The following is a 22,107-nucleotide window of genomic DNA, read 5'->3' as shown; positions in this document are numbered from 1 at the left end:
CACAATCTCATCGCAGTGTGTTGAATTCATCAAACAGCAAATTGGTAGCTCCATGCTTCGCTTCTATGCCATATCTCTTTTATTTCTTTGAGCTTCTTCCATTGATTAAGACTCTATAGTAATTTTTTTTGTTTGGTCTTTATGAAGGTGAAGACAATCCAGCATTAAGGTTCCTGTTAGAAAATCGAATCCAATCACTTCACATTGGATTATTTCCTTGTTTGCTCCACTATATTTCATGAAGCCTACTGGTGGCTCAGAATGTTGTGAACACTTCAACGGCATATTTTATTAGAATTTTTTGGGATCTTGTTCAAAATTGAACTATATCCAAAAACTTTCCAATGAAATACTCATCCAAACACCTCCTAAATATTTGTCTGTTACCCTTGATCACTACTAATAAAGTCGGCAATCACTACGGGAGAAAAAGTTAAGGTGACATGCCATAATATATATGGGTGATGGGTTCCGTACTCGTCATCCTGAACGTCTCACCAGTGAGATCATAGGTGATGGTTTGTAACCATGACCTGTCATATATGAGCGTCTCTCATATGTTTGGGAGCAAGATATAAGTGATGGATAGCTTTTTCATTCGTCACTTATGTTATAATTAAGTTATCTATCACTTATGTCTTGCACTTCTATACTTGGGAGAAGGTATAAGTGATGGGTTAATAAGTTAACTATCATTTACATACACACATGTGCGACTGATAACAAATTTATCCGTCACTTATGTGTATTTTATCATGTATGATTGTATTATTTTTTGGTTGTATCTCGGAACATAGCTAGGATTTTGCAGCCGTCTTCTCCCTGCAAATAACAACGTATTCAAATTCATATCGACAAACACACTTATATAAGAACTCACTTTATCACAAAATCATAAAGGTTATAAAGTTTTCATCAATTTATTATTGAATCATAAATGTTGCAAAATTTTAATCAACTCATTATATAAGACCTCTAGGGTTTTTATAGTGCAACTTACCGTGTGAGTTGATGACTTTATATATCATGAACTCGACGATCTATTGTTGAAACTTTGGGAGTGCCTCGTCGTCAAAAAAACAAGCTAAAAAAATCTTACATAATTTAACGTGTAACTAATATCACGTTATTAGAAAATTAAACTAATTATTGAAATTAGTATTGAATAATATTGTATTGAACTTATATTGAAGGATTTGATATCTTTTGATTAGAGCATGAGGAGCATGTTTCATGTAACGTAGAATTCGCAGATGTTACTTGATGATTGTTGGTGATATTACGAAAAATAAAATTTACGTTTAGATCGAAAGAAAAACAGTTCGACTGTATATCTGTTTGGTAGCAGATACGGTGAACCTGATTTTATATGTCAGTATGCAATCGTCTGTCGCTTGTAGTCAGATCAGCTCGAAGTTATTGGTTAAAAACGACGATGTGGATGTCATCGATGACGTCCTACGGCGCCTCGAAGCGCACCTAGCGACGGGACACCATGAGATGCATCTGTTGCATAGATTTGCAAAAATGGGCGAGACCTGCCATTTTTTGGCACACATATTTGCAATTTTCGAAAATAAAAAAATCTTTCTCTGCGCGACTCCCGGTTTCTTGAGCCAGGCAGGCCTTGAGGCATTTCTGGGCCGCAGCCCAAGCGTATGCCAGGCCGGGACCCAGCGTTCCCTGGCTTCTCCCTCCTCTGCCGCGCATCTGTCTCCGACTCGCCGCCGCTCTTACCCTAACTTCGCCGCCGGGACTAGGGGACCGGATCAGCCGGAGAAGGTGCTCAAGGTCCCTGGTAGATCTCCCTACCTCACCATGGCGGAGCCCTCGCCGCCGCCGTCGAACGCCGGCCTCCGAATTCTCCTATCGAAGGACAGGCCGGCACCCTCCTCTTCGTCCACTGCAGTATCCAGCCACGCCGACCGCGACCGCATCATCGTGAGCTCCCACTCATTATCTCCATCACCTCACCGCCCTGTTTCTAAACCCTAGCTGCGCTCGTAGTTGAGTTTTTTGGCCGTAAATTTGGTAGCACGAGGGCTCTGGCGAGTCGTAATGCTAGTGGCCTAGCGACGCAGCTTCCCGTTACATACATTTCCGGTTATTTTGATGCAGCGTCTGTTTTCTGTTTCAATTTTCGCTGCGAGAATTTATCGGTTGCAAATCAGCATGAAACTTTGGCTTTACACTGCCATCAATTCGTGCATCAATTTTTTTTAGCACGAGGGCATTATTAGAATGATTATAGCATTACCCTGTGACTAGGGAATTTGTAGATCTCAAGCAGTGCGTGTTCCACTGCCATGGCGTGCACGACTGTTGCTATGAGGGGTAGTGTGGGAGCTCGTTCATAACTGGGGTTGGATGGGGGGTCAGTGTGAGGGGGCGAATGCTGTGAATTTTACTGAAAATGCTTCTGTATGCTACCACAAGCTACCTTTTTGACCGGATGTGATTTTGTTCTTTTTGCAGGCAGTATTCCGGGATGCACTGTCTAGGATCGAATCCCCAGAAACATTTGCCCTTCAGACGGTTCAGGAAGCAATTAAACCTCAGGTATATAACATACTGTTAGGCACGCTTGCGACTTTGACTTGATGAAAGACTATTGAGTTGTTGATTCATGGTATTATTTTGCTCTATTGTATTTGGTATTCCTGAATGCATGTATTTTAGGTAAGTTACTTATCTGATTCGGTATGCGGTTTAGGCCAGTTACTCATCTATTTGACATGCAATTTAATTTAGTCACTCACCTGTTTGGCAGAAGGAAACAGTATTGGTTCTAGAGGAGAATCAATCCTTGGAAAATGCTCTTCGAACATTGCTGCAGGAACTTGCAGTAAGCTTTCTTATGTGGCTACACTAATCTTTATTCTCAGTTGATAATAAAGTGGTTATGGAGTGATGGATGCACTTTCATTTTCCAGGCCACTGTTCATTAAAAATATTATGTTTCTGAGTAGTAGGGTTTTCTTAATAATTGCTAATAGAAAACCGGAAGGAATCTGCACACTTTTTAATTGCAGTTCATGCAATCCTAGAAACTAATATTTATTGCTGATTTTGTTTTATATTTGTATTCTTAGTCATCTGCGGTGCAATCGGCTAAAAAGATCATGCAATACGGGAATTCCTTGGATAGCGGAGAAAGTAATTGCCTGATAACTCGCCTTCTTGGTCAGTTGCAGTCCTTCCACCATTCTCTGATACTTCAAATCCATATCTTTTCGAGGACTTTACGGTGTCAGCTTCTTATCACTATTTGTTATGTGTGTAGCGTTCATTTCTGAGAAACATTACTTTTGCCTTGTTAGATATTGTGCTTTACCTTTGCGAAAGAGGGCATGTTGAGGGCGGCATGGTTTTCCAGCTTTTAGAAGATCTAACTGAAATGTCAACTATCAAAGACTGCAAAGATATTTTTGGGTATATTGAAAGCAAACAAGATGTGCTGGGGAAGGTAATTGTGATATGTATTTCATTTTGTTTGGTTAGCGCTGCTAAGGTACAGAAGATGCATATCCATGATTTTGCTTATCTTATTGGGTTGTTTCTAGCAAGAGCTTTTTGGGCGTGGAAAACTGGTTATGCTAAGGACTTGCAACCAACTTCTTCGAAGATTATCAAAGGTTAGATTTAGTTTTATTCTTGTGTGTACCTTTGAAGGTTTATATAAGCTTACCTGTTTTATTTGCCAGCTGAGTGGTCTTGTATATTAAACTGATTTCTCTAAACTGAACTGTAACAGTGTAATGTCTGTTCTACAAGAGCTTTGCTAATGGCCTTTTGTTGTTAAATAAATGATTGATTAATCATATCACAAAAAAAATCTTGAACCTTGTGAAGCCATGGTCATTTTAAATATTAGTGAGCTCTTCTATGATCACCCTTTGTATTTATTGGAGTTTTGTGCAGCACATTTTTTTTCTGAACCAGCATTTATATTTCCTTCGTTGTGAAATATCCCAGGCAAATGATGTGGTATTTTGTGGGCGCATTATCATGTTTTTAGCACATTTTTTCCCATTATCGGAGCGTTCAGGTTTGCATATTGTATCTCCCTTTTCACCCTGTCACTTAGTTGGCCTCTTATTGATAAATTGTGTATAACTGTCTTTGGGTACAGCGTTCATTTTGCTTGTCTATTTTAACAGCTCTCAACATTAAGGGGGTTTTCAACACATCAAATGTAACTAAGTATGAAAAGGATGCTATGGATGGTGAGTATGACTCTTCTGACATAAAGAATACTGAAATGTTTTATACTTTTTTTGTGTCTTTATCTTTGCAAAATTATTCCCCTTTTTCCTATCTTCACGTCTTTCAGAAACATGTCTTCCTAAATGCTACTCCCTGATGTATACTTTTATATTTCAGGAATCTCTATTGATTTCAATTTCTACAAGACACTTTGGAGCTTACAGGTTGATATTTGGCACTTCTTGTCATTTAATGGGATTGGAAATCGCCGTTAGATCTCCAACATGCTTCTTAATCAACATTGTTTGTTTAACTCAAGTATTTATTTTATATATATTTGTGTGCTAGGAGCATTTCAGTAACCCATCTTTGACTGCTACAAACCCGGCAAAATGGCAAAAGTTCTATTCTAATTTGACGGTACATCCTTCATCCATTCTTCCAATGACATTGTCCCTACCCTTTTTCCAGTTCGGTGTGTTCATTCTGATCATCTGATTCATACTAAGTTAACCAGTAATTCCATTTCAGGTTGTGTTGAACACATTTGAAGCTCAGCCTCTTAGCGACGATGATGGAAAACTTAACAATCTTGACCAGGAGGAAGATGCCGCTTTCAATATTAAGTACCTGACTAGCAGTAAATTAATGGGTTTGGAGGTAAACAGTTTTGAGCTGTTGGCACTAGTTTTCTTGTTACTGCTCACTGTTGTCATATAACCATTCCTTCCTTTCAGTTGAAGGACCCAAGCTTTCGACGCCACATCCTTGTCCAATGCCTTATATTTTTTGACTATCTCAAGGTACACGAATTTGGAAATATGCTATGTGGTATGCATTTGGCAATCATACAAGGGGAACTCATGAGCTACTTAAAAATGCTTATGTCAATCTTCTCTATTGTACACATACTCCCGCTTGGTTCATTACATACATTAGAATATTCCCAGTTTTCTTTATCATTACTACTTCACCATTTTTCATTTCATCTGACTAGCCTGTTACTATCGCTGCTGTTCAGACTGCTGACAAAGTTATTTTGTTCGTCAGGCACCTGGAAAAAATGAAAAAGAAGGTCCAACCGGGAACATGGTCAGCACTGAATAAGTTGACTGTTTATTTTCCTCATGCAGTTATAACTTGTATACCTTAAGACATGAACATTTGAAACTGTATGCTTGTTAACTTCTCATTACATAATTTTCTTTAATATTGTGATATTTGCAACAACTAACTTGCCAAATGTGGTGTCTGTTCTTATGAAACCCTTGGTTCTTTTTGGGTGTCTTTTTTTTTCCTCGAACATGCATGAGAGCTACGTGTCATTGCATTAAGATAGAAAGAAGTTTGAATACCCCCCCCCCCCCAGTGATTTACATTACGTGCCACAAACCAATTAAGAACCCGACCACACATGCTACTATTTTCATTGGTTAGAAAAGTAAAAGATTTTTTTGGGTGTCTTGTTCTCGTATCTACAAGATTGCAGATAAGAGTTCTGTAGATATACACATTGGTAGATTTCATAGTAAATGCTGATTCATGGTTGCATAAAAAAAATCGAATATATTTTTTATTTGAATAAAAGTAAGGTGTTCCATATTATTTGTGCTTGTAGTAATTCACTGGGTGTTATTAGTCACCCTGTATAACAGTGTCAACATACCAACCGACCTAATACAAGGAAACTGGGCCACAGTGGCTCATACAGGAAATCAGGAATCCTGTGTCATCGATCTGTGGTAACATGACTTTCTGGCCATGTCACGGCTTATCCTTATATTTTTGGTCCACAAGATAATCTCTGATCACAAAGTTCTTTTATTTTGATTACTCAGACAATTATTCAATTGTGAACAAGATAGTCTAATATTTCCCCCCTTCAATCAGAAAGAGGAAATCAAAACATGTGAAGAGCATGCTAAGAAGCTTCTGGAGATTATTCCACCAAAAGGGAAGGAATTCCTGAAAAGTGTTGAACATATTCTTGAGCGGGAGAAAAATTGGGTATCCTTTTGTTGCGAGTGGTACAAGTCTTTTGGTACCTTTATTGTAGGAACTCTCACCACTGATTCTCATCCCTTTGGTTACATCTTGATAAGGTTTGGTGGAAGCGAGATGGGTGTCCAGCATTTGAAAAACAACCCTTTGAAAAGAAATCAGGTCAGGCGGGAGTCAGAAAACGGTATGATACTTTCTTTGTTAAGGCACTACTTGCTGTTAGTATATGGTTGGCATTGGTTATCTCTTCGAAATATAGTGCTCTAGATTTGTCTAGGAGAGGTTAACAAGAGAGATATTACGTAGCAAAAACTGTATGCTCTATTAAATATCAGATGTAAACATACTTATTCCAAGAAAAAAACATGTCTAATCTTATAGTTTTATGTTATGATTTCCTCAAGTAACAGAAGATGTAGGAATCTTTAGCACAAAATCTAGCCTGATTAACTATACATTAGATTGTTGCCTATGAGGCAGTTATGGTATTTTATTTTTTTGGTTACTGCTGACTGCTGTAATCTGAGAGCTGATTGGTGGTGTAGTTTTCTAATTCCTTTCTTATACGTTGCTTCCATTATCAGCAGTAAATGTGATCTTGCATGCTTTCTTTCAATGTAGGAAGCCAAGGTGGAGATTGGGCAACAAAGAACTTAGCCAACTGTGGAAATGGGCGGAACAAAACCCTGTATGTTTATGTATATCTTCCCACTTGTTAATAATGAAATTGCACAAATTCATCAGTTTTGGGCCCTCAATAGTGGAAAAAGTTATTATCTATTATTCTAAGAATCATGGTGCTTGAAATCCATGTATGCATGTATACAGAAAATGCGACGTCTTGGTGCCAGTCCTGATGGCACTTTAGTAGGACAGTGGCCTCGGTCTAGCACTTCTTTCTTTCGAGTTATTACTCTGTCAACTTCCCTTTGTGAATTCAAACTTCTTAAATATTCTAAAAATGTATGAATTCTTATGGTATTGCATTGAATGATTGAAAATATTAAAGCTATAAAAGAGTACTTATCCCTTAATTTAAGTTTTAGCACTTAATTCGCCTTGATTGAAAATTTCAAGCTATATAGGGCACTGCTCCCTTAGTTTTGAGTTTTAATATATTACGCCGTCCAATTTTCAAACATTTTATTTTGCAACTCACATATAATTTTTATTTGAACTGTAGAATGCTTTGACTGATTCTGAGCGTGTCTGCATGCCGTCAATTACAGAATATTGGAAGCCACTTGCAGAAGATGTAAGCACTTTGATTTCTTTTTCTTTTTTTACATGGTATTGTCCTTGATGGTTATCTTGCACACTGTTCATCCATCCTTTTGTTGCGAATAAAATGCTACATCAGTTCTCTAATGTCAATTTATCTATTTGAACTTGCAGATGGATCCATCTGCTGGAATTGAAGAAGATTACCACCACAAAAGTAATCGGGTAATTTTGAATCCCATCAATACTTCTTGCTGGATTGCTGGTTGTACTGAATTTCAATTATGTGGATTATTCGTTCATATATGCATCTTGAGTTTGAAAGGATTTTAATACCTTTCTGTTGAATTGTATAAGTGTACCCTGCATGCTCATTATGTTCAAATTACCAGAGCTCTCCATGGAGATCTTTCTATTGCAACTCCAAGAAACTTCTGTGAAAATTAAGTGCTACCAAAACTTTTTGTATTATTAACATTGTGTTATGGACACCCTCTTGGGATTCTCCCTTGTTTTTTTTAGTACAATCGATTTGTGTAGACTGCCGTAGCAGCATTATTGTGATTGCATGTTTCGAAGAAATGATGCAACAAGGATATGCGGCTTCAAATAATATAACTTGTGTGCTTCTCATTATGTGGAATCAAGCCCCTGATGGCCTAATCTACTTGCACAATGCTGGCACAGTCTGTTATCTTTATTAGCAAAAACTTTTACTGATGTAGTTACGTAAAACTGATCGGTCACATGTCCCACCCAAAGATTAGGATGGTTCCAGTCACATTTAAAAGAACTAAATTATCCTGATGATATTGCTAGTTTGGTGGATTGCAGTGGCAAGGAGGCGGTGGCATGTTCACCCTCGTTAGAGGCTCCGAACAACCAGATTAAGTGGCTAGATAAATTCCTTGTTGACCGCAAATGTTCTGCCGTGCTCTTCATAGAGAGGTGGCCCTAACAACCCGAGCTAATCACTCAACAACTTGTAAACCAATCTCCTAACAAATAGCTAACTCAACAACCAACCAATCTCCTAACAAATAGCCAACAGCCACAACTCTAACTCAAAGCAAATGATAACTTTGGCGCGCTCTAGCCGTGCGGACGCTTGCTTCTTCCTGCGCACGAGGTCTTGCCGATGAAAGCGTCCACAACACCTGATCTTGTCAGTGATCATGAAAACGAGTTTATTGTTTCATGGGAACTGATTTCAAGACTGACATTTTTTATGCTGCATATATTATGGCCTGATGTGGGAAATGGCATTTCATGTTTAACTTGCATTATAGTTAATAGTTTGGTCTCAGGAGCAGCATTTGTGTGACAGGTGTATTGCTGGAAAGGTTTACGTTTTTCGGCCAGGCAGGACTTGGAATTATTTTCCCGAGTATGTAATACGATACAAAGTCTTACACCATAATTATTTTCATTCTTATGTGCTGGAGTGCCGGATTGAGAGTACAGGTTATAATCACCATTTCCATTTCAGTTTTCGGACTACGGCATCGAAGGAGTTGTACCTCAAGAACTCCTGCCACCTGACGTTAACACCAAATTTTCTTCTAAGCCTACTGAAAAGGTTAAACGGCCAAAAAGGGAAGATACAAAAGGCGCTTCAGCTCAACCCAAAGAGCAACAGGTACTTCGAGCATCTTCTGAGAGTACACGGGGACTAATTTTTGTTTTCAACGTTTATAGCAGTAGTAGTAAAACTAGCAAATAGCGTGTTTATATTGTTGCTGTGGACCCCTCTCTGAAGGTTGCCGCCACACCTGAAACCGATGGTGGGGGCAGCGGGGGTGACCCAGAAGAAGGGGCGGTGCCAATGGATTCTGACAATGCCGTGGCGGAGGATGGTCAAAAACAGAGCCCAGAGGAAGTCTCTGGGCCTGAAAGCGGGCAGTGTGAGGCTGAAGCGGATGCTGATGATAACATGAAAACTGCAACCAGTAAGGATGCTCGAGCCGGGGAGAAAGAGAAGCTGTAAATTTTCTGTCAGGACGATGTTGTATCATTCTACCAACATTTTTCGATTGAGATTGCGCATTTTTTTTTATGCACTCTGTTACCCAAATTTGAGACATGTAGCTAGCACATCCTGTAATATTTACCCAATGATTCGATGCGCTGGTGTTAACCTGACATGTATATGATAGAAAGCCTGTTTAGTATCCGTATCTGTAAAGTGTTGCCTTGCATCGTAGCCCCTGTTGTGTGTGTGTAAACGTTCAGTTTCAGTCTAAGCAGAGATTTAATCGTATTAGCCACTTTTCAAATGCTCTGCCCGCTTGTCTGATAATAGGTTTCCTTCCGTTTCAGTTTCAGTTTCGAACCCTCAAAACTAATTTCACAAAAATTCAGATCCCACCGGCTTCCTTCAAATGCTAACCGGAACAACTCGTTTGAATTTCATTTGTCGCAATAAACAATCCGAATAATGGCTCCCTTAGGAAAGTAATAAAGTTGGTTGGTTGTTTGGTTTGTTGGGTTCCAAGCGACTGCGTTGCCTCCAGTGGACACTCAAGAAAGCACCCATCTCATCCAGGCCGTTCATTCACTGTTGCAGAACATCCGGACGGCTCGCTTGGACGACACAAGTCACAAGCGCAGCAGTGCTTGGAGTCTTGGGAGTCCGGCCTCCCTTTCCCTCGTCTTCCAGTACAAGCAGACATTTGTCTGTCACCTTGCTCACACTCCATACAGATCAAAAGCTTCAGCCTTCAGGAGCGTTCCCAGCTTCTTGAAAGAAGAAAGAACGCCGCTCTCTTCTCCTCCATAGCTGGCCTCTGCCCTCAAATCTACTCGCTTGTAAGTACATCTCCCTCTACCTCTTCTTACTCCTTGTGTAGTTAGATAGATACTCCTAACTCGTAGCTGCAGAGCGCGCTCTCTCCCCCTCTCCCTCTCTCTTCTAGAGAGAGAGAATTGCATCCTTATGTGACTTTTGAGATCCTTTTCAGCTGGTATTGTCAATTAGTACCATTAACCATCTAGTCCTGGATTTTGCTACTCTCCTTGGTTTTCAGATAGAAGATGATCTGACCCTCTCTGTATATGCACCCCTCTGAATATGTTGTTGCAAACCATTTATGCACTCACATGCACACTTAATTTTTTTTTGGCAAAATCGTATTTACTTCGCAGAAAGTTTCTTGGCAGCTGTTCTTACAGATACATTGCACATTTTGTCCGGTAGTTGTTCTTTAGGGTGGGAAGAAGAAGCACAGAAAATATTACTAGTAGTGAAACTCCTCGGTTGCACTAGAGGACAATAAATAATTCCACTGCCCGTCACTAAGTACTAGTACATGCTGTGCTCCCCTTTGTGTGCAAAGGTAAGGACCTTGTATTTATTCTCTGTTCTAGAGCATGCCGTTACGGCCCCCATTGAAACCCTTCTCCTAAAATTCATCTTTTTTTCCCGCACCTGCAGTAGAGGTTTTCTTTTAACAATAGTGCATAAAGGATTTAGTCGAGTAATCAAGTAGCCATTTGAAAGTGCGGTTTAGCCATTCGAAATGTCGCGATTTTTTTAGCGCATGAAACACACTGACTCCTACGACACGGCACCCTCGATGGATGTGAAATTAACCCTACTGCCTACCGCACTCGCACCATGTCGATAGGCTGGTAGGGGCTCCGTCGTGTCCGTGCCGTGCATCGGGGTTCGCGCCGCAAGGCCGGGCTGGGCACGGGCGCGGCTGCCCAGCAAGTCAAATCACCTCGTCTCATCGGTCTCTTTCTCTTGGTGTCCATCCACGGCGTAGCAGCGACAACGCCTCGCCTGCTGTGACGTCTGGTCCGGCGCTGTTGCTTCAGTCGTTGCCTACTACTGCTCGTGTTCAGTGTCACGCACCCTGCACACTTTCATTTTTTTTCTTTTCGTTTCTACAAATGCTACGCGCTAGTAGTACCGTTCAGTGTTTTCTTTTTTCTTTTTTCTTTTTTCTTCTTAAAAATAGATAGCATGTGGCAGTGTTGCCTGTGCCTTCACGTCAATAGCTTACCTTATTACCTCGTGTCAGGTGCTGAGACGAGCAGGGAGGGGAGGAGCATAAAGCACGGCACGGGTGGCCCGACCGGTGGCTGCACCCATTCCCGTCAGCGCAGTGCAGCCGGCTATGGAGAGGGAGGAGGAGCAGCGGCAGCGGCGGCAGCAGCAGCAGCAGGCGGCGCCTTTGACTGTGAGCTGCCGCCCGCCTTGGCTCCATGCGGCCATTGCAGGTACGGTCCCTCTCCCCTACCGTTTCTCCTTCCCTATCCTAACCTATTGCTTCTGTGAATATAAATAATTTGATTCTATTCGCTTCATTCCCAAGTAATACTAGTACTTGATCACCATGCATGTCATTTGGACTCTCACTAATCTCACATGATATTGTCATTGTTCAGGATTATAGCAAGCTTGTATTGTGTCCTAGGGCTGCTAGTTATAGACTGAGTACTTCATAACCTATCCCTGCCTGCTGGTTTTTGAGTAGGAGAACAGTAGAGTAGTATGTATGGTTCTGTTAGTGATCTCTCTGTATGGATCCAAGTACTAGCATAGACTTGAAAGTCAGGGCTGCTACTGCTGATCGAGCCTGCATTCTAAATGTTCGGCAGCTTCACCACTGTGCTGTAAGAGTATAGCAATAAGATTTTAGTAGATTTTGTGGTTAAATTTGATCATCCACTTTATGGTGTGTCGGAGAGCTCGATCAGGTCACGGGCGTCCTTTGATACGCATTGATGACGAGCAGGATTCTCCATCTCTAGGCAGTCTCGTCTCTCTCTCTATCTCTCTCAGAATATGCTTTGTGCCAGTGCCATGCACGTCCTTCCCAGCAGCTGAGCTCACCCCAACAGTACTACTCTACTTGGATCGAACAGGGTTTTTATTCACTCCATTGTGGTACTGGAGTACCACTTACCAGTAGCAGCAACTCCGACCGAGGGTGACAGTGCACGAGACAAAAGGCCATGACGTCCGTTTCTTGGTTTATCTTTGTTCAGTACTGCCTTCCTCTTGGAATCTTTCTCTAGCCTCCCTTTGGATTATTTTCCCCTGCTTTCGACTGCATGCATGCACCGCTTCGAAATTTGAAATTTGAACCCCATTCAGCAACAATGGTCATTCACATCACGCGACTAGACTAGCAAGTAGCAACAATCATTCCAAGTCCACCCATTCAGATTCGGCAGTAGAAAAATTGGCAAGTGGTCATGTCACCATTGTTCTACTGTTGGCAGACGGTGTTTGCAGTCCAGTCCTTAACTTTGACATGGTCTAGAGTTACTCAACTATCTAATCGTCGATTAGGACATGATGAGTAGTTGTCCATTTTGCACAAGAAGAGTAGAGAGTTACAGTTACTTGCCACTGTTCAGTATTCAAATGCAACTGGCGATCGGTTTGAATGCATTTGCGCGCGCAGATATCGAGCAGCGGGTGCGCGCGCTGGCGGTGGACGAGGCGGCCACGGAGCACTCCTTCGCGGAGCGCGCCGAGAACTACTACCACAGGCGGCCGCAGCTGCTCGCGCTCCTCACCGACCTACACCACCGCTACCTCTACCTCGCCGACCGCTACTCCCAGTCCCTCCACGCCAAGCACCACGCCTCCGACTGCTCCTCCGACGTCGACGACCGCTCCTCCGACGCCGACAGCTCGCTCTCCTTCCAGCAGCCGCTCACCAGCGTCACTGTCACAAACGATGACGTCGCTCCCGCCGACCTACTCGTGACGGAGCTGGTGCTGGTGTGGGTGGACCGCGGCATCCTGGCGGACGAGGCCGAGCGCCGGAGGACGGAGTCGGCGCGGAAGATCGAGCTGCAGGGGAGCCTCGTGGAGGTGCTGGAGTCGGAGCGCCTGGTGCTCCTGGGTGAGAACGCGCGGCTGGGGTTCCGCGCGTTGGCGGCTGAGGAGGAGGCCGCCGCCGCCGCCGCCGAGCTGGGCTACATGCGTCGGCGCGCGGCGGAGATGGCGCGGCAGGTGGTGAAGCTGCGCGAGGACCACCGCGTGTGCATGCTGGGCCGCAAGATCGAGGCGCTGCAGGCGCAGGTGTACGGGCTGGAGCTGCGGAACCGGGAATGCTACGAGGCGATGGCGGCGTGGGAGGCCGAGCGGAAGGTGGGCGCCGCCGAGATGGAGAGGCTCCGCGTGGAGAACCGGCGGCTGGCCGCGGTCGCAGCGGCGGTGGCGCGGCGGAAGCGGAAGGGTAGCAGCGGCGGGTGGTGGTCGAGGGTGCGGCTAGCGGCGGCCGGGGAGCAGATGAAGGGGAAGGGCGGCGGCGGCGGCTGCTTCTGCATCTAGAGCCGTCGGCGATTTGGTCCTCTCTTGTTTGGCCCTTGGTTTGTGGCGATATTATTATATTATTATGGCCAGGGAGAGAGGGTTTAACTGCCGATATAATAATATTATATATATATAATATTGTTATGAAGGTGTAAAATTATTAGTGTAAATTGGACTGTACTAGTCGTAGGTGTAGTAGAGTAGATATGAATTCCATCGACGGACGGAATGGATGTTGCTGCCAAACTGAGGAAGCTCCGGGTGACGAGAGTTGAGCCGAGGATGTTGCCTTGCCCGCCCACCGGAAGCAATTTCGTAGGACAGGGAAATTTTATAGAAGCCTGTGATGACACGTATTTAGGATCATGAGATACATAGCATAGATGTACTCTCATGAGAATCTATCTTATAGAATTTGGGACCCTGCCCACTCGGAGCTGTAGGCGCACCGCGGTGGGCTGCCGAGCTCAATCATCCTCGCATCCCGGCGGAACTTCCCATGGCCTTGGCTTGGAGTCATTTTCAGGTCCCGGCTGTCTTCTCGAGCATCTTGATCGGATGCACATTCGGCCTCCATGACAAGAATCGATTTGCACCACAGGAACAAGCTTTAATTTGCCTAGAAGTTTCCATTCACATGGACCTCATGACATTTTAGTCGTGGCAGACTCTTGGCAGTAGACATGGCACCACGCAAACGCAAGCGATGCCTGATGGCGGCGGTCCGGACTGATCTTTCATGTAGGTCCAGCCTGCTGGCCGAGTCTCGGTCCGCCCTGCACCCCGGCCACCTGCCTCCTCCGGGATCTGTGCATGAGATTGAGATTGCGATTGCGAGAGGAACAGGAGGAGGAGCGCCGCGCCGACGCTTTTGATGCTTGGCCGTTTCAGCGGCATTCAAGGAGGCTACACGATGTTACTCCATGTTCTACGCCTGCTCTTGACCCAATGAATTGAATGTTTTACTTTTTTCCTTGTTAGTTTGATCAGTCAAAACTCAAAAAGGTTCGATGGATTGTTGGTTAGCTGATCTCGGTTAACCACATAACCTAGCTAACTTTGAACAAGATAAAAAGTAGGCGTTGATCCACCATCACATACATGTCTTGATCGGAGGCTAGCATTTAATCTACGCATGGCTTGGTCCTAGGCCGTTCGAACTTATAAGGAGGGGTCATAATATCTAGAGGTGAATCTAATGACTAATAGTGCCTAGTTAACACTCCTAAAGGTTCTATCGATCAAAAGAAGCTCAACAGCGACTAGAAGACCGACGCCGCCCGCCAGCCACTACTGACATCCAACAATAACTACATCAACAGCATGCCTGCATCACGTAGGTAGGGGTCTTCACGGCCTCAGAGGCATTCTATAACTGGGTATGTGATTTTTAGTCGTGCCCTAAGGCTATTCGATCCAATGATATAATTGTGGGTATGTGATTTTTAGTCGTGCCCTAAGGCTATTCGATCCAATAATATAATTGAGAACTATGCTTAACATTTGGTATCATGGCCAATCAAGCCAAATCATGAACCCTAAGCCTCGGTTAATGATGATCATGCCTCAGTTCATCCCTAATTGTTATGTTTTATGTCTTGGGTTAACGATGTTTAATGTTAATTGCTCATGTTTTGTGCCTAATCATTGTCGGATCATCATATGTACCCCTGTTTACACCTAGTTGCTATTAAATAATGCTAATTACTCAAGCTTTAACGTCAATTGCTTCGGATTATAACCTTTTGATCATGTATTAGCTCTTTCTTATGGATGTATGTGTGTTTTGGATGCTTATTGTTTTTATTTGGGGGAGGAACGTGCTCAAATTGGGTCAATCCCTTCTCGATTTTGGGGCAATCAGTCATGGACTGGGATCGGAACAACATAGAGATGGAAGGGATTAAGCGATTTTGCAAGAACCCTTTGAATCCCCCTCTACCCGTTACCCTTATCTTCAAGTCGGTGCCCAAATTCCCAAATCCAAACCACATTCCCAAATTAGATAACCCTAAGATCGATCAGGGAATGTTACTTACCTTCATGTCGATTGGTAGCTCTGGTCGTAGTGCACTTAGCCTCCATGTGCGCCTACCGTCGGGAGTTCCACTCATCGGTTGATCCGGCGAGATAGTCGTGGCCCTGTAGCTTGCACTCCTCACACCAACGAGTGCTACCAAATAGGGCACTCACGAGGATCCCCTCGACGGATCCGCGTCTAGCCTTGGCTGCTCGCATGCTCCGGCGAGAGGGGTCATGACAGTACCGCCCCTCCTTAGCACCACTGCTCACCACACTGCCTCCGCCTCTCTCTCTCTCACTCACTCTCTCTCTCTCTCATGCGCGCACGCGAAAATCATAGGCCAAGAGGAGAAATGATGTTAGGGTTAGGTTTCCACGTGTTTTGGTTCTGATCTCGTGCTCATGCGTTTTCGTCTGTCCGATCTAGATCGATGACTGGTGTCGCTTAGACGTCGACTCGGGCCTGTGGGCGTTAGTTGGGCTGCGACTGGGGGAGTTTATAGGCTGAGCCAAATTCCATTGGTTTTGGGTAGTTGTCTTGGCCCGGTAGGTTCAAGTCGAAGAGAGAGAGAGAGAGAGAGAGAGAGAGAGAGAGAGAGAGAGAGAGAGAGAGAGAGAGATGGTAGAGGCGGCGCGGTGGGGATGGCAGTGCTAAGGAGGGGTGATACTATCACTGGAGCACGCTAGCAGCTAAGTGCAAACTGCGGATAAAAGCTGGATCAGCCGACGAGTGGAACTCCCAGATCGCCGTATTAGTTTATTGAAAAAACATAAAATACGCCGAATAAAAACAATTTTGGGTTATTTTTAGTGTAATTCATTTATCCTTTACTTCTTAATTATGTTTTATGCATTATTAATTAATGTTTATTGCCCAAATAATGATGCTTTGACTTATGTAATTTTTAAGTAATGTTTACCTGTCCAAAATGATGCAATTATTTTTTGATAATTGAGTAATTCTCAAATTTAGTTAATATTCTAGTGAAATTTTATGACCTCTTACTATTAAATTTGTCTCAGATCAAAATGGAACTAACGGAAAATTTTGATTTGGAACTATAACTAAGTTGTGGGCATTAATATATACTTAATGTTGACTTTTCATGTTTGTATTTCAACCAAAATTGTTTATAATTATGAATTGTTAGAATTTATTATCCACTAATGAAATATTTATATCTCTAGGCAATGCATATTTAATTGACCTGATTTTGGGCATAAGATTTAGGCTGGGATCGATGTAAAGGATATAGGGGTCTCCCTCCGGGATAGCTCTTAACGGTCAGTTTTAGGCAGTATCCACTTTCGTTCTTTGACCCATTACCCCAGCGCGACCAGTTGACGCCAGCGCGACCACGGCCATAGCCTTCGCAGGATTCCCCGCAACCAGTACATTCTGGTCACGGGGTAGGTACTCGTCTAGGCCAGTCAAATCACATTTAATGCCGCTACTCACGCCGCTTTTCTTCTCTAGGCAGTTCACTTCGGCTGAGGCAGCATGGTCGGCGTTGAGTTACCATATCCCATCCCAGAAACATTAATTGTTGCAAGACGGGCTCGCAGATATGATAGGGAGCGCAGTAGGCGCTCGTGGGAAGCCTGCGACAGGACAGAGCAGGTCGGGCGCTTCAGGCGCGACAAACGGGGATACGGCCAATGGACAAGATGAGCACCGCAGGATCCAAGGGCAAGCACAACGCATGTATACTTGTAATGATTATTTATATCGATTCTCTAGGCAAGCAAGGGACTTTTTGTTGGGTCCACCTGTAAGACTTCTACCCCACTGGAATATAAAAGGGGATATCTTCTGTAAACATAGGATGAGGAAAAAAGAATACATATGATGTAGAGCTATTATCCCACGGGGGGTCTGAACCTGGATAACTCTAATGTTATTACGCAACAAACACACACACATTCCACAAGAACACCCGGAACGCCAATCATGCACCTACTGTCCAGCATACCTTGGAATCATTATGAAGGATTTACCCTCGATAGCTGTCCTTTTGGATATTTCTCAGCTGGACCACAAATAATGTTTAAGTGCAGTTTGGGGATATGCTAAGATGAGATCATTTTTTATGATTCTCATGAGATATTTAATTGACTCATTTTTATGTTATCAAGAATTTTCTTATCCTAATATTGCCCTAAATTATGAGATTAATTTTTTTCCTTGTTTTCATTTTAGCATTTATTTCCTACTCATTAATTATGATATTATTTTAATCATGTTTATGCCTCCACATTAAAGAATTTAATGATTAATGTTTACTGATCATCATTTGATTAAGCTTGCTTCTGACTTATGTATTTTGCTTAAAGACTTAATGCGCCTTTATGATTATGATTAATTTTATGGCACATGGCTATATACTAATCGACGTTGTTTATGATCATATGTCATTTAATTAATACTAAAATTAGTTAAGTTGTTAAGTCATCTTGTTTCAAGCATTTATGTGATCATGACTATGTAATAATTATCTCTGATTAAAATGGAAACAACGAGGAGTCTTAATTAGAGATATGATGATGTTTAGGGATTATATTATGGCACACGATTACATTCTGGCCAACATTGATTGTAATCATGTATCATTTTTATAGTTTCTCTGATCAAAATGGAACCAATGAAAAATTTTGGTTAGAGATTTCATGTTGATTTAAGGATTATGTTGTATGTCTCATGGTTACATACTGACCAACGTTGTTTGTGACCATTAGTCATCTCCAATAATGAATCCAGATATTCATCATTTTCTGTCAAAAGGTGATGCGAAGTTGGACTGCTGATTCTTTCTTAAGTTAAGTTCTTCTTCATTTCTGCCCAATGATGAAGCAAATTAGAATTATTAAGATTTTTCATTAGCATGTTATTAATCTAACCAGAGTAGAGTTAATTTTATGATAGACAATTATTCATAGTTGTTTGTGGATATTAAAGTAATGGTCAGTGATATGTCCCTATTATTAATTCAGTTATAAGTTCTTTAGTTGTTTCAAGCACCTTGATAAGGAATTGAGTAATTTATTAGTATATTATTATTGAGGTTATATAGATTGATTATGCACACAAATATAATGATAATGATTAGCTCTCATTAAAGAAGACATTAATGATTAAGTCATTGATGTAAATTCAATAAAATTGTAGTTTGCTAAAGACTAGTGGGAACAAGTTAAGCAAATGTCTCTTATGATTATAAATTTTTGAATCTATGGGAGCAATCCTTTGTTTAAATTATGATTATATGGCACTAAGAAAAAGTATTATAAAGTTTGTCAAAAGTTTTTGCCAATACACTGATCATAAGAGTGCTCAAAGAATAATGAGCTCGGACATAATTATTGGAGCCTTTATAATTCACTTCATTATATCATTCTTTTCTACAACAACAACGAAGAATGAGAAGAGAAATATGATTGTGGCCGGAATTAGTGAATTTATAAGGAAAGTTGGTGAAGTCTTAGAGAATGGATAGGAGACTAATGTTTAAAGCTATTGATTTTTTTTTTCATAAGTACTAAATTATGCTTTAACCGTCCATCCTAATAATAAAATTTATGTCCCCGTTATGAGAAGTAATTTTCTTGCGTTCTCAATGTTACATTATAGTCTTATGAATTATTTGGGAAACATTAAGCACGTTGCCAACTCTATTGACTTCACTCAAAGTTCATCGAAATTGAGGCATTGATACTTATGCCACATTTCGAGTGGGGTATGAAACGTCTCATTAAAAAGAAAATATTTTTCATTATGTGAGATATAAACCCCATGAACAAATTTCTTACTCCATTAAGTATATGAAAGGATTAAAGATAATCGTACATACACTTACTTGATATCTCATAAATAAGTTACATTTCTTATGGAATTATCAAACTTCCTACCACTGGTTTGTAGAGTTGTCGATTCTAGTGAGTGCTCTGATGTAGGATAAACTATACTTGAGGACAATCGGGTTATGTTCCAATACTGAAAGTCTGAGAGACTCTAAACCTTTCGTTTCTAAAAGTTTTTTCTCTAGTTAATTCTGGAGTTTATGAATAATATGAGCCTCACATATAGATACCTTAAGTTTTAACATTAAGACTACATTAAGATCAGTAGGAGTAGGTTTAACCTCTTAGCTGTTCATATAGACGATGTCTTGTTGGCTATCAACAATAGGGACATTAACGTTTAAGACCCAAAGAATACTTTTTTATATATTAAGATTGTCTTGCCGATGTCTCTCATGATTTGACTATTAAGATTCACCAAGATAGGTCCAATATTAAAAGAGTTTACTCCTATTATTGAGGGCAATGAAATTTTTTCTTACGATATCGCTATCATGAATATTATGTATACTTAAGATTAATATGTGCCCTCATTAGTTGATGTAACCGAGATACTTGACAGATATTTATCTAGGATTGGGTCACTGAAAAATTACTAAAGACAGCCCTGTATTATGCGCAGGGTGCTAATGGTTATATGCTTACATATAAGGAATCTCGTAAAGATGTGCATTATTTAGACGCTAATTGTGCAAGGTGTGTTGATATTAAGAAATCCATATTAAGTTAAATCTTCACCCTTGTAGGAGGAGTCATATTGTGGAATGGCTCTAACCAATCTCTTAAGGCATTATTAATGATGCAAGCTGACTTGTGGCATGTTATAAAGCTATTAGATAATGAAAAAAATTCACATTAGACTGTTGTGGTTTAAGAATAAGAAAATATTTTTTTGGCTTAAGATCTATCTCGGAACTTATTATGTTAGAGTGTAATTTTGCTTTGAGTAACAACATGCCAAGTAGTACTGTCAAACACATGACATGAAAGATGTAATCCGGAATTAAAATTACTGATGTTCAGCCTATAATAATCAAGTACCATGTTTATGCATCATGTTTAGTTTAATAATTCCCTGTTAGAGGTTTGTCTCAAAATTAGTACCAGCATAAGACTTGTTGACAGTCTATACTTCCGAGACAAATTTTTATCTTAAACTTCGATTCTGGAAATTATAAAGTTTGTTTTCAACATTTCAAGTGCACATAATGACAAACGAAAACAAACCGCATAAAAGGACCATGAGTGAATAAGCCATCTCCCAAACAAATATAAGTGAATATCCTATCGAGATAGAGTAGTACACTATAGATGCTGAGGTTTCAGTAGTATCTCATTCTCTGCTGCAGCACTATATCTTGGTGTGTTGTTCTGTTGAGTATGAACGTACGTTGTTAGCTTTTTATCAAGTGGGAGAATATTGGTTGGATGATATCGGCTAACCACCTAAGGTAACTAACTTTGAATGAGATAAAATGGGGGCGTTGACCCACCATCACATGTGTGCTTTGATTGGAGGCTAGCACTAACTGATGCATGGCGTGATCCCAGGCCGCCCAAGCTTATAAAAAGGAGAGACCACAACATCTAGATGTGAATCTAATACCCAATTAACACACCTAAAGGTTCTATCAATAAAGAGAAGCTCGACATCGGCTTGAAGACCAACGTTGCCGCTAGCCACTGCTGACGTCCAACAATAATTACACCAACATCGACATCAACAGCATGCTTGCATCACGCAGGAGGGAGTCTTTGCAGCCTCATAAGCATTCTACAACTAGATATGTGATTTTTAGTGTAAATCTAGATGTTCATATCTTAAAGACAATCAGTTCAATAATATAATTGAGAATTATGTCTAACATGAAGCGGTACTAGATTTGGTTGACCTGGCTGATGCCAGTGCTCCTCCACCGATCCCAAGTCGAAATCATTACAGACAGCATCGCCATCTTTTTCGTGGACAGAGGTCCCCCAGTTCGATGAATCCAGCTGCTCCTGCTGCTGCTCATTATATGAGTAATATTTATTCCATTCCCAATAGCTACCAAATTATGTAGTAGGAGTACTAGAAAGCTTCTTCGCTCTGCTGTCCCAGAATGAAAATTACACGGGAAAGAGAAAGATATGGCTACCTAACTAGTGTCCTCCTGGAGGATAGGGAAACAAATTGGGTTGTTATTAGTACTCCATCGATCCGAGAACGTAATTTGACCTCTTAAAACTACTCGCGTGTTCAGTTTGCTGTCTCTGCTCTCGGAAAACGTCCGGTTTGCTATGCATCATGTGCTGATGAGCCAGCCCTTGGAATCGGTCGCAGAGGTACTGGAATTGCTACCACTTGACTACGAACCTTGTCCAAAAAGTCACCATGTTCCTAACAAATTCTACAGGAAAACAAACCACTTGTTAATTTGTCTGTACAAGGCTTCAATCAGAAAGCACGTGTGAGCTGGCTAAATTATGTTCAGGAAAGAAAGGAAATATCGGCACTGATTCCTTTAAAAGGCGTACTCTGT

General features: G+C 41.5%; 2 protein-coding genes across 3 annotated transcripts; both read left to right on the top strand.

Annotated features, from left to right (window-relative positions):
• Window positions 1–1,626: 1,626 nt before the first annotated feature.
• On the top strand, window positions 1,627–9,599 carry LOC133917113 (THO complex subunit 1-like). 2 transcript variants are annotated; one of them, XM_062361092.1, is made up of 21 exons: window positions 1,627–1,941; window positions 2,476–2,559; window positions 2,774–2,845; window positions 3,093–3,183; window positions 3,321–3,466; window positions 3,564–3,635; window positions 3,976–4,048; window positions 4,161–4,226; window positions 4,384–4,430; window positions 4,555–4,626; window positions 4,738–4,866; window positions 4,944–5,009; window positions 5,257–5,298; window positions 6,097–6,213; window positions 6,309–6,391; window positions 6,829–6,895; window positions 7,391–7,462; window positions 7,603–7,653; window positions 8,756–8,815; window positions 8,918–9,067; window positions 9,188–9,599. In XM_062361092.1, exons 1-21 carry the CDS (start codon window positions 1,819–1,821, stop codon window positions 9,413–9,415), a joined length of 1,911 nt encoding a protein of 636 aa, XP_062217076.1. In that variant the 5' UTR covers window positions 1,627–1,818; the 3' UTR covers window positions 9,416–9,599. The 2 variants fall into 2 exon arrangements, with proteins under 2 accessions (XP_062217076.1, XP_062217075.1); XM_062361091.1 differs by having other exon boundaries at window positions 2,771–2,845.
• A 379-nt stretch (window positions 9,600–9,978) lies between these two features.
• Window positions 9,979–14,121, top strand: LOC133917112 (kinase-interacting family protein-like). Its single transcript, XM_062361090.1, has 3 exons — window positions 9,979–10,236; window positions 11,454–11,652; window positions 12,846–14,121. Exons 2-3 carry the CDS (start codon window positions 11,550–11,552, stop codon window positions 13,721–13,723), a joined length of 981 nt encoding a protein of 326 aa, XP_062217074.1. The 5' UTR covers window positions 9,979–10,236; window positions 11,454–11,549; the 3' UTR covers window positions 13,724–14,121.
• The last annotated feature ends 7,986 nt before the right edge of the window (window positions 14,122–22,107 follow it).

Source organism: Phragmites australis, chromosome 4 (assembly GCF_958298935.1).
Source record: "Phragmites australis chromosome 4, lpPhrAust1.1, whole genome shotgun sequence".
Taxonomy (NCBI): Eukaryota; Viridiplantae; Streptophyta; class Magnoliopsida; order Poales; family Poaceae; genus Phragmites; species Phragmites australis.
This window is presented reverse-complemented; position numbering and strand designations above follow the sequence as displayed.

Bases quoted from the DNA above. Each gene is read 5' to 3' on its own strand.
- LOC133917113 (XM_062361091.1), top strand. From the start codon at position 1,819: ATGGCGGAGCCCTCGCCGCCGCCGTCGAACGCCGGCCTCCGAATTCTC. The intron at 6,896-7,390 runs GTATGTTTATGT...TTTGAACTGTAG, and splicing joins AATGGGCGGAACAAAACCCT to AATGCTTTGACTGATTCTGA. The intron at 9,068-9,187 runs GTACTTCGAGCA...CCCTCTCTGAAG, and splicing joins CTCAACCCAAAGAGCAACAG to GTTGCCGCCACACCTGAAAC.
- LOC133917112 (XM_062361090.1), top strand. From the start codon at position 11,550: ATGGAGAGGGAGGAGGAGCAGCGGCAGCGGCGGCAGCAGCAGCAGCAG. The intron at 11,653-12,845 runs GTACGGTCCCTC...TTGCGCGCGCAG, and splicing joins GCTCCATGCGGCCATTGCAG to ATATCGAGCAGCGGGTGCGC.